The 12,662-nt window shown below is 39.5% G+C and overlaps 1 protein-coding gene across 7 annotated transcripts in view; it reads left to right on the top strand.

Moving 5' to 3' along the window:
* The window catches only part of CCDC141 (coiled-coil domain containing 141), a 248,238-nt gene that overhangs the window by 52,951 nt on the left and 182,625 nt on the right, over positions 1–12,662 (top strand). For 6 of the 7 annotated variants that reach the window (XM_069577068.1, XM_069577070.1, XM_069577075.1 and 3 more), the window contains exons 3-4: positions 5,383–5,574; positions 9,168–9,276. In XM_069577068.1, coding sequence (XP_069433169.1) covers positions 5,383–5,574; positions 9,168–9,276 — 301 coding nt within the window. Of the gene's footprint in view, positions 1–858; positions 1,092–5,382; positions 5,575–9,167; positions 9,277–12,662 lie in introns of all 7 variants that reach the window. The other variant, XM_069577074.1, reaches the window with a different exon arrangement.

A 12,662-nucleotide genomic window follows, 5' to 3' on the forward strand; every position in this document is an offset into this window, starting at 1 on the left:
ATGTTTATTGGTTCTTTTTATATTTCTTACCTCTGTTGGAATTCTTATTGTGTTCCTCCATTCTTCTTCTGAGTTTGGTGTGTGACTTTATGACTGTTGCTTTGGACTACTTGGGCTTCTCCGGTGGCTCAGACATTGAAGGATCCACTTGCCAATGCAGGAGACACAGGAGACGTGGGTTCTATCCCTGAGTTGGGAAGATCCCCTGGAGAAGGAAATGGCAAACCCCTCCAGTATTCTTGATGGAGAATTCCATGGATTGAGGAGTCTGGCAGGTTACAATCCCTGGGGTCGCAAGGAGTCAGACATGACTGAGCAACTAGCAGTTTCACTTTGTACTTTTTATCAGGCAGTTAGGTTGGTGCAAAAGTAATTGCAGTTTTACATTGTTAAACTTTGCCCTTTCATACTGGAATACATTCTTAAGTGTGGTTATGTAATATAGTGAATATAGTGAAATCGCTCAATCGTGTCTGACTCTGGGACCCTGTGGACTGTAGCCTACCGGGCTCCTCTGCCCATGGGATTTTCCAGGCAATAGTCCTGGAGTGGATTGCCATTTCCTTCTCCAGGGGATCTTCCCAACTCAGGGATCAAACCCGGGTCTCCCGCATTGTAGACAGACGCTTTACCGTCTGCACCACCAGGGAAGTCTGGTTATGTTATACATCATTTTAAATGCTCATTTCTCACTTTGTTTTTTTTGCTAGTGACTTATTACTTCCTGTTTACTTTATTTTAGACTATAGAAATGATATTAGACAAAAAACAAATTTGAGTGATTTTTTTTATTCAAGTACAAAATGGGTTGTAAAGCAGCAGAGATAACGCGCAACATCAATAACGCATTTGATGCAGGAACTGCTAATGAACATACAGTGCAGTGGTGATTTAAGAAGTTTTGCAAAGGAGACCATCGCCTTGAGATGAGAAATGCAGTGGCTGGCCATCAGAAAGTGACAGTGACGAATTAAGAGCAATCACTGAAGCTGATACTCTTACAACTACATGAGAAGTTGCTGCAGAACTCAGTGTTGACCATTTTGTGGTAATTCATCATTTGAAGGAAATTGGAAAGTTGAAATAGTTCGGTAAGTAGTTGCCTCATGAGCTGATAGAAAATAAAAAAAATTGTTGTTTTGAAGTGTTGTCTTTTCTTATTCTACACAACAACGAACTATTTTTGATTGGATTGTGACGTGCATTGAAAAGTGGATTTTATATGACAACCTGTGATGTCCAGCTCGGATTGGACTGAGAAGAAGCTCCAAAGCACTTCCTAAAACCAAGCTTACACCAAAAAAGAAAAAAGAATCTGATGTTCAGTTTGGTGGTCTACTGATAGTCTGATTCACAGCTTTCTGAATCCTGCAAAACCTGTTACATCTGAGAAATATGCTGAGCAAATCGATGAGATGCACTGAGAAATGCAATGCCTGCAGCTAGTGTTGGTCAACAGAATGGGCCCAGTTCTTCACAACACCTGACTGCCCATCACCCAACCAAAGCTTCAGAAGTTGAACAAATTGGGCTACAAAGTTATGCCTCATCCGCCATATTCACCTGACCTCTTGTCAACCAACTACCACTTCTTCAAGTATCTCAACAACTTTTTGCAGGGGAAATGTTTCCACAACCAACAGGAGACAGAAAATGCTTTCCAAGAGTTCATCGAATCCTGAAGCATGGATTTTTATGCTACAAGAGTAAACAACTTTATTTCTCATCAGCAACAATGTGTTGATTGTAATGGTTCCTATTCTGATTAGTAAAGATGTGTTTGAGGCTAGTTAAAATGATTTATAATTCATGGTCCGAAACCACAATTACTTGTGTATCAACCTAATACTTATCTCCATTTCATTAGGGTTTTTTTCACTAGAATAAAACCCTGGGTTTTATCTTGTTCTTTCATTTGGAACAAATTCCTCATTTTAGTTTGGTTTTCTGTGTTTGTTTCTATGGGTTAGACAAAGCAGTTACTTCTCCCAATCTTGAAGGTATGATCTTGAGTAGGAGCATCAGTTCAGTTCAGTCATGTCCGACTCTTTGTGATCCCATGCACTGCAGCACACCAGGCCTCCATGTCCTTCACCAACTCCCAGAGCTTGCTCACACCCATGCCCATCAAGTCAGTGATGCCATCCAATCATCTCATCCTCTGTCATCCCCTTCTCCTTCCACCTTCAATCTTTCCCAACATCAGGATCTTTTCCAATGAATCAGTTCTTCGCATCAGGTGGCCAAAGTATTGGAGCTTCAACTTCAACATCAGTCGTTCCAATGAATATTCAGGACTGATTTCCTTTAAGATTGACTGGTTTGATCTCTTTGCAGTCCAAGGAACTCTCAAGAAGTCTTCTCCAACACCACAGTTCAAAAGCATCAATTCTTTGGCACTCAGCTTTCTTTATGGTCCAACTCTCACATCCATACATGACTACTGGAAAAACCATAGCTTTGAATAGATGGACCTTTGTCAGCAAAGTAATGTCTCTGCTTTTTAATATGCTGTCTAGGTTGGTAATAACTTTCCTTCATCTCCTATGTATTAATAGACTGCATGTACTGGACAACTTGGGCAGGCTGGCTAGAGCAACAGGCACTTTTCAAACTTTTGCCTCTGCACTGAGACTCAAGTGAGTAAGTTAGTGTACAAGCCTCCTAAGAGTCTCAGTTTAGTACAGTGCTCTAGCTCTACAGAAGCCCTGCTGGTTTTCAAAGTCAGTTAAGGGAGCCTTGTCCTGTAGTGCTCGTACCAAAGGCTGAGGTGCCCAACATGAGGCTTGAACCCCTTGCTCCTTAGGACCTTTGAATCTGTGATATCCCTTTCCACTTGTGGATCCCTGCACTGGTGGTATGTATACTGACTACATTACATCTCTGCCGCTTCTCTCCATCTTGATGTAGTTTTCAAAATTTTCCTTAATTTTGGAAGAGCCGTTTATACTAGTCTTCAGATGTTTCTCAGAATGAGTTGTTCTATATGTAATTGTAGTGTTGGTTTGTCTGTGGGAGGACATGAGCTCAGCTTCTTCCCACTCTGCCATCCTGATCCCACCTGTCAGATGTTTTTATATTTCATTTGGATTTTCAGTGACTCAACCTGTTAAAAAATTGATTCTTATAGGTATCTCTCATTTGTTAATTTCTGATTTTATATTTAGTAAGTTAATCCCCTTTAATTTTTGTCTTAATTTAGGAGTCTTTTTCTATAATTTAGACTTGAATGTTTAATGCATTTTTTCTTTCTTTCAAAAAGAAAGTTGTCTAATGCTATGAATTTCATCTAAGCATAAAATATCTGTGTATCTTAAGTTTTAAACATAGTAGCCTCATTGTAACTTTTTTCTTCTAAATAGCCTGTATTTATAGCTTTTTCTTTATTTGATCTAGGAATTTTTCTTTAAAGTGTTTTCTTAAAATTTCTAAGAGATTTCTTTCATCATCTAGTCTTTTGTTGTTTATTTCTACTTGTATTGCATTTTGGTCTGACTGGGTATAGGTGGCGCCAGTGGTAAAGAACCCACCTGCCAGTGCAGGAGAGTTAAAAGACGTGGATCCAGTCCCGGGGTCAAGAACACCCCCTGGAGAAGGGCATGGCCACCCACTCTGGTATTCTTGCCTGGAGGATCCCAGAGACAGAGGAGCCTGGCAGGCTACAGTTCATAGGGTGTCAAAGAGTTGGACATGACTGAGGCAACTTAGCATGCAGGCACATACCTACTTTAAATATTTTAATGTCATAAACATCATGAGTGCCTTATTTCCCCTGTGAAGTGTGTAACTGATCAATATAAAGTACTGTTTTTTAATCACAATGATTTTTTTGTTTTGATTTCTAATTTGTCTGAGATTAACATTGCTGCTGCTGCTGCTGCTGCTGCTAAGTCGCTTCAGTTGTGTCTGACTCTGTGTGACCCCATAGACAGCAGCCCTCCAGGCTCCCCTGTCCCTGGGATTCTCCAAGCAAGAACACTGGAGTGGGTTGCCATTTCCTTCTAATTCTCCTTTATTTTTGTCTCTGCTAATATATCTCATCTCTTTATTTTAAGATTTTATATCTTTTTAGTTGAGGGATGACTCCAGCAAATATAAATTAGTTGAATTTTCCCCCCTTAATCTGATACTGTTTGCCTTTTAATTGAAAAAATTAACGCATTCATGTTTTGAGTGTTAACTGATATTGAATTATATTCCTATCATTTTGGTTTGTGTGTCCTAATAAATGTATTCTTATTTACTTCATTTTCTTTGTTGTATTTTGCATCATCACATGTTTAGTTTCCTTTTCTGTTGACATTTTAGAATTTATTCATGTTATTGTTAATGTATTATATTTTAAAATTGTGCCTTGATTTTGGTGCCAATATCAAGAACAGAGTAGGATCTGTGGGATCCTCCTCCTGTCCCCAAATGAGACAATTATGAAGGCACATGTTGCCCTTCCTCTTCCACAGTTTGTTCAAGCAATATGCAGCCTTGGTTACAGATATTCCAATTTTTACATTATGACTATTCACTTTCAAGAACTTACTCTTAACATTTACATTAAGCTTCACAAGCTTATTAACAGTAACAACTATTTAGAATAAAAAGTTTTACTGGGTTCATTTGTCACAATATTTTTTCATGATTACTGCTTTCTAGAAGTGTTTCAATTAGTTCTCTTTTTGTGAAATGTGAAGTTGGCATAGTATTCGTACCCCTGTGTATGTAGTCATACATTTTTTTTTAATAAATCACTGAACTGAACTGATGGTGTTTCAACAACATTCAAATGTGGATGCCTTTAGCCTGGCTATGCTCCCCAGTTTACCGCAGTCTCAACTGCTCCCTCCTGTATGCTGTACTAGCTGCCTGCACAACGATTTGTGTTTATAAATACTCTGCTGCTGCTGCTGCTGCTAAGTCGCGTCAGTCGTGTCCGCCTCTGTGTGACCCCAGAGACGGCAGCCCACCAGGCTCCCCCGTCCCTGGGATTCTCCAGACAGGAACACTGGGGTGGGTTGCCATTTCCTTCTCCAATGCATGAAAGTGAAAAGTGAAAGTGAAGTCGCTCAGTCGTGTCCCTCTCTTAGTGACCCCATAGACGGCAGCCCACCAGGCTCCCCCATCCCTGGGATTCTCCAGGCAAGAACACTGGAGTGGGTTGCCGTTTCCTTCTCCAAAGCATGAAAATGAAAAGTGAAAGTGAAGTCGCTCAGTCGTGTCCCTCTCTTAGTGATCCCGTGGACTGCAGCCCACCAGGCTCCTCCATCCATGGGATTTTCCAGGCCTTCCTAAACTACATATAATTTCAAAAATCTATGTGTTTGAAATATGATCCCAAGTTCTTACACGGAGTGACACTCTGCCTTTTTTTTTTATTCCTGGACTTAGGCTTTGGAAGATCGAGTATGGGAACTCCTGCAAGAAGCAGACAGGACTGCTGAAGAGAACAAGGATCAGAGTCAGGTCTATGATGCCATGGCCGAGACGCTGGGCGAAGCATGGGCAGCCCTGGTATCCATGCTTGAGAGGAGGAGGGACCTTCTCAGATTGACCTCTGAATTTTTTGAAAATGCCTTGGAGGTTTGTTAAAAAAAAACTTTCCCTTCTCCACTTCAGAGTAAATGGATGACACTCCTGAAAACCCTTTCTTTCTGAATAGACATTGTGATCAGATTTTTTTTTAAAACAGCGGAATAACCAAGTTATATACATTTAAATTTTGATTGTCAAAATAAAATTTTTAATGCTGTGAATGTATACCTTCAAACAGAAATAAATGCAATTAATTAAAATTGGCAAATATTAAGTAAAAATGGGAATTTTTACCCATAAGCCATTTTGATATATTTCTCTCTTTAAATAATAATAATGCAATTACTAAATCAAACAATTACTTCTGATTACAGGATTACTAGAAAATGCTGATCTAACATGTTCTTGTTAACTAACAGTTGGAGTTTTGCTGCTTCTTATGATAAGGCAACTGCAGAATAGTCCATAGAATGTTTGACTTGTCAGCATAGCATATGATAGAGTACTCTCTAAGGCATGTAGTTGAATTTCCGTAGTTTGAGCTTGTTAAAATATATGGAAGGAAAAAGTCTGGACCTAAGAAGATCATGATTTTTCTTGAATTCTGCAGTTTTTTTGAAGAACCCAATTTCAAAATGTGAGGCTCAAAGAACAGTTTAAAGGAGGTGTTATATTTAGTGTAAGGTAGTTATTGGAAATGTCCCTTTTAACTTCTCTGTCAAGTGGCAGTACGTTCATTTTGATGTGAGAGCACTGCTTCATTATGATAAAGCACTAGCTTTGAAAAATATGATATTTCCAAACTGAAAATTCAGGACTTAAAGCCAAAATAATGAAAGAAAGGAGATTAGTATTAGAACACTAAAATTGAGGTAGGCAATCTCATGAACTCGTTTAAAAGTTAAAAGGAGGAGCAGAAACCTCATTGTAACTTTCAAGGTTTGTTTTTCACAGTTTGGACAATGAAGTCCAACTCACAGATTATTTTGGGAAAAAGTCCCACAGATAATTTTCTTTCCTGAAAAGAAATAAACTAGGTGAAATACACCTACAAGGGTCAAATTACAGATACATCTGATTCATTTTGTCTTAGTAGGTGAGGTATAAGTATTAACTTCCCTTGAAATTCAGGTTGCCTGAGCATAGGAAGTTATCTTTTTTCAAACATGAAGTCCAATATTTGTTTCTCACTGTGTAGGAGCATTAATACTAGCTGATTTTCTATATGATGAGAAATGACTTCCAGATATTACATGAAATAAAAGGAATTATACTTCCTAAGTCAACCCATAATTCAGTCCAGTACTCTGATTCCTGGTGAAAAGATGAAGTTTCTTATATTATCCTCCTTCCAATTTTGTGAACCACTTCATACTTAGCTGGTGGAAAACTCCCTGCCCCTTGTGTAAGCAAAACTAAAAAGAGGGTCTTTGAAAAGTGTCCCCCTGTTGCCACTTCCATCCTATACTGACTGTAAAAAGAACAGTAGGGAAAAGAAAATATCCCTGAGACAAAGGTTAATATTAGAACATTGGGGAAGCTTTTTCTGAGTAAAGCATTGTCTGTTTATTGGGTTGTCTTTTTAAAAAAGATGCCAAACAACAAGTTGAAATATAGATATAAGTTACACAGTGACTCCAAAATTTCTGGTAATGATCTACAGGGAAAACCAGATCACCTCCCAGGGTTTTGTTTTTCCTTTGAAATTTCTCTTCAAAGAATATCCTTATAATCAACTGTTAGAATGATTTAGAGATGTGAATGATATATAGATAGGATCCCCTTAGTGAACTCTGTGCATGCAGAATTTCTTTAGAAATACAAAATGACCTGTTATTGCATGGTTGATGGTTAGTACAAGATGACTTCAGACTCACAAGCTTAACCATCACATAGGTTATTCTCTCCTGAAACACTCTTCTTCAGTTTAGGAACACTGTCCCCAGTTGACACTGGCTGATGTCTATCTGCTGGTTCTAACAGGATGATGCCAGCCTTCTCTGTATTTCAGAAGTGGGTGTGCTTAGCAATTGCTGTCTCATCTTTCCATGCCATTTATATCTGGATTTTATATTGCTGTAATAATCCAACACGGTAGATCTTTAAACTGTCACATAAAAATATTAGATATCACTAAATCCAAAGACGAGAGTTTGGATAAAACTTGAAAAAGATGACAGGCACTGTGATAGGCTTTTGTGTCTTTCTCACTGATACTTCTCTTTTATGAGTTTATTCTATACATCATCCAAAGGTGAATTGTTGATTTGAATGCTCTCATAGATGGTAATAGTTTCCTGTGAACTTTCATGCTGAGATAAAAGTTGTTTGTCTACTACTGTGGATATGCTGTGGGCTTCCCAGGTGATGCGGTGGTACAAGAATCCACCTGCCAATGCAGGAGATACAAGAGACGTGGGTTCCATCCCTGGGTCAGGAAGATTCCCCTGGAGGAGGAAATGGCAATCCACTCCAGTATTCTTGCCTGGGAAATCCCATGGACAGAGGAGCCTCATGGGCTATAGTCTGTGGGGTCCCAAAGAGTCAGACACGACAAAGCTACTGAGCGTGCACACACACACAAACACACACATACACTGTACTAGCATTACCGAGGATGTTTTGCTCTTTTCTAAAATTTGCTTCTAAGATTATTCCCCTGAGAATCTTGACATCACTTTGAGCATCTCCCTTTCATACTTCCTCTGTGGAGAAATACAAAAAGAGAGGCTGGTCACGTTCCTTACCATTTAGGGTGTCAAATAGCTGTTTCCTTTTTTTTTTTTTTTTGAAGTAGAGGAAACATTTTCCATTTTTCGTTTTTACTGCATCTAATTTCATTTTTATTTGTATAAAGGTACATAAAGTCATTGATAAAAATGCAAACAAAATTACAAATTATAGATCTAAAACCTTACCGTTCCTCATCTGTCTCTAATCCTATTCCTTCTCATAAATATAACCTTTCGGTATATATCTATTTGGACCACATATATTTCAACACAAATATATGTATTTTGCTTTGTATAAGAAATAGGATTAGACATCACTTCTCAGCCCTAAAATCAAGTATAGAGATGGGATTAGACTATGTTCTGAGACTTGCATTTTTTAATTCTACATCTAATTATTGAGGAAAAAAATCAACTATGTATTTCAACCTCTTTAAGTGAATTTTTAAGTTATATTTACTAATAACTATGTAGGTTACTGGCTACACAAACTTTTGTAGGCTTCTGTTAACAAACATTCTGGTTGTTCTTTGAGAAACTGCTTTAGAATGTTGACAGCAGCTGTATTTGTTACATGGGACACAATAATTTTACTTGAAAATTTCAATAGACATTAGAACAGTAACCAAATGGGTTTATTTCAGCATACATATATATTTCCAGGTATGAAAGAAATGCAATTCAGACAGAGGAAAGTTCTTATCTTGGCACTTTGTAAATTGACTACATGGGCACACAGACTTCATACAAACGTGAGCCAGCACGTGCTCACACGAACACACACATCATCCCAGAGACATAAACACAATTGGCTAGGCCAATAATTCATGGAAAACATTTGCACATAACTAAATGTGGGACTTCAGTTTTTGTCTTTTCAAATGTGTTTCCCTTGTATTTCTGTTGTAGTTTGCCATTAAAATAGACCAAGCAGAAGATTTCCTCCAGAACACTCAGGAGTTTGAGAGTGCCAAGTCCTTGAAATCACTCCTTCAACTTCATGAACATCATACCAAAGGCAAGAACTACCTGTCTTCCTCACATAAGCTGTTTTCCCTTACTATTTGCTCGTTTATTTTGGGTGTGCCGAGTCTGAATTGCGGCCTGTGGGATCTTTGATCTTTGTTGCAGCATGCAGGATCTTTAGCTGTGGCATGTGAACTCAGCTGGGACATGGGGGTAGAGTTCCCTTGCCAGGAATGGAACCTGGGCCCCCTGCGTTGGGAGCCCTGAGTCTTGGCCACTGGACCATCAGGGAAGTCCTCTCACATAAGCGTTTCAAAGTTCTCACGATGTGAATATGAGAATGCTCATGCATGAGAGCATATTTTAAATTTATCTGCTTATGAATACCTCAACTTGTTCCGAGTAAGGGTAAAGAAAGCTTCATTTTTGGTCATCTTCTACAAGAAAGAACTAGTTGTAAATGATGCTAAGGGACAGTAGAAGACGAGCCTCTGGGAAGTTCGGTTATTCAGTCTGCTGGATCTTAGTTCCTGAGAAGGAGCCAAGGCCACCCTGCTCATCTTTGTATCCTCAGCATCTAGTGAGGTGCCGGCCCTGGGTGGATTGTCATGAAATATTTCCCGGTTAAATAAATGGTTGAATTCAGTGACTGTCCCTCCTAAGGGTCGGTAAATGAAGATCACCTTTTTAATAACAGCTCTTAATAAGGAAAATTTCTTTCACTATTGCAGTTAAAAGAAATAGTGAATTTTTTCCAGATGAAAGTCTAATAAAACACTATATAAAATTATTTTCAACTACCCCTGAAACAACTATAAAAACAGCTTAATTGTTAACCAACAGTTTGTGTGTTACACCTTTTCCACCAGAATTTGGGCTGGGCCAGTACAGGAAGGAAGGAAGGAATTTGTGGAAGAATAGCTGTTTACTGTAATCTTCTGTGAAAGCAGATTAGCTAGCAGATAGGAATGATCACTTCTTTTCTTCCTAATGGATTCTTCTAATTATTACTGCCAAATAGATCTGAGTACAAGTAGATGGCTTCCTGAATTCATTTGTCTCATTCTAACCCCATAGAAGGCCTCCCCAGACAGACGTTTTGCTTTTTTGCATTTCTTTTCCATGGGGATGGTCTTGATCCCTGTCTCCTGTACAATGTTACGAATCTTCATCAGGCACTCTATCTATCAGATCTAGTCCCTTAAATCTATTTCTCACTTCCACTGTATAATCATGAGGGATTTGATTTAGTTCATACCTGAATGTTCTAGTGGTTTTCCCTACTTTCTTCAATTTGAGTCTAAATTTGCCAATAAGGAGTTTATGATCTGAGCCACAGTCAGCTCCCAGTCTTGTTTTTGCTGGCTGTATAGAGTTTCTCCATCTTTGGCTGCAAAGAATATGATCAATGTGATTTCAGTGTTGTCCATCTGGTGATATCCATGTGTAGAGTCTTCTCTTGTGTTGTTGGAAGAGAGTGTTTGCTATGACCAGTGTGTTCTCTTGCAAAACTCTATTAGCCTTTGCCCTGCTTCATTCCGCATTCCAAGGCCAAATTTGCCTGTTACTCCAGGTGTTTCTTGACCTCCTATTTTTGCATTACAGTCCCCTATAATGAAAAGGACATATTTTTTGGATGTTAGTTCTAAAAGGTCTCATAGGTCTTCATAGAACCGTTCAACTTCAGCTTCTTCAGTGTTACTGGTTGAGGCATAGACTTGGATAACTGTGATATTGAATGGTTTGCTTTGCAAATGGACAGAGATCATTCTGTCGTTTTTGAGATTGCATCAAAGTACTGCGTTTGGGACTCTTGTTGACCATGATGGCTACTCCATTTCTTCTAAGGGATTCTTGCCCACAGTAGTAGATATAATGGTCATCTGAGTTAAATTCACCCATTCCAGTCCATTTTAGTTCGCTGATTCCTAGAATGTCGACATTCACTCTTGCCATCTCCTGTTTGACCACTTCCAATTTGCCTTGATTCATGGACCTGACATTCCAGGTTCCTATGCAATATTGCTCTTTACAGCATCGGACCTTGCTTCTATCGCCAGTCACATCCACACCTGGGTATTGTTTTTGCTTTGGCTCCATCCCTTCATTCTTTCTGGAGTTATTTCTCCACTGATCTCCAGTAGCATATTGGGCACCTACTGACCTGGGGAGTTCCTCTTTCAGTATCCTATCATCTTGCCTTTTCATACTGTTCATGGGGTTCTCAAGGCAAGACTATTGAAGTGGTTTGCCATTCCCTTCTCCAGTGGACCACATTCTGTCAGACCTCTCCACCATGACCCGCCCGTCTTGAATGGCCCCTCACAGCATGGCTTAGTTTCACTGAGTTAGACAAGGCTGTGGTCTGTGTGATTAGACTGACTAGTTTTCTGTGATTATGGTTTCAGTGTGTGTGCCCTCTGATGCCCTCTCTCAACACCTGTAGTCTTACTTGGGTTTCTCTTACCTTGGACGTGGGGTATCTCCTCATGGCTGCTCCAGCAAAGCGCAGCCGCTGCTCCTTACCTTGGACGAGGGGTATCTCCTCCTGACCTTGAACATGGAGTAGCTCTTCTCGGCCCTCCTGCCCCCGCACAGCCACCCCTCCTTGGACTTGGGGTTCCAAAGAATAGCAAGAAGAGATAAGAAAGCCTTCCTCAGTAATCAATGCAAATAAATAGAGGAAAACAACAGAATAGGAAAGACTAGAGATCTTTTCGAGAAAATTAGAGGTACCAAGGGAACATTTCATGCAAAGATGGGCTCGATAAAGAACAGAAGTGGAATGGACCTAACAGAAGCAGAAGATATTAAGAAGAGGTGGCAAGAATACACAGAAGAACTGTACGAAAAAGATCTTCACGACCAAGAAAATCACAATGGTGTGATCACTCACCTAGAGCCAGACATTTTGGAATGTGAAGTCAAGTGGGCCTTAGAAAGCATCACTACGAGCAAAGCTAGTGGAGGTGATGAAATTCCAGTTGAGCTATTTCAAATCCTGAAAGATGATACTGTGAAAGTACTGCATTCAATATGCCAGCAAATATGGAAAACTCACCAGTGGCCACAGGACTGGAAAAAGTCATTTTTCATTCCAATCCCAAAGAAAGGCAATGCCAAAGAATGCTCAAACTACCGCACAATTGCACTCATCTCACATGCTAGTAAAGTAATGCTCAAAATTCTCGAAGCCAGGCTTCAGCAATACGTGAACTGTGAACTTCCTGATGTTCAAGCTGGTTTTAGAAAAGGCAGAGGAACCAGAGATCAACTGCCAACATCCGCTGGATCATGGAAAAAGCAAGAGGTTCCAGAAAAACATCTATTTCTGCTTTATTGACTATGCTAAAGCCTTTGACTGTGTGGATCACAAGAAACGGTGGAAAATTCTTCCAGAGATGGGAATACCAGACCACCTGACCTGCCTCTTGAAAA

This window comes from Ovis canadensis, chromosome 2, assembly GCF_042477335.2.
Source record: "Ovis canadensis isolate MfBH-ARS-UI-01 breed Bighorn chromosome 2, ARS-UI_OviCan_v2, whole genome shotgun sequence".
Classification (NCBI taxonomy): Eukaryota; Metazoa; Chordata; class Mammalia; order Artiodactyla; family Bovidae; genus Ovis; species Ovis canadensis.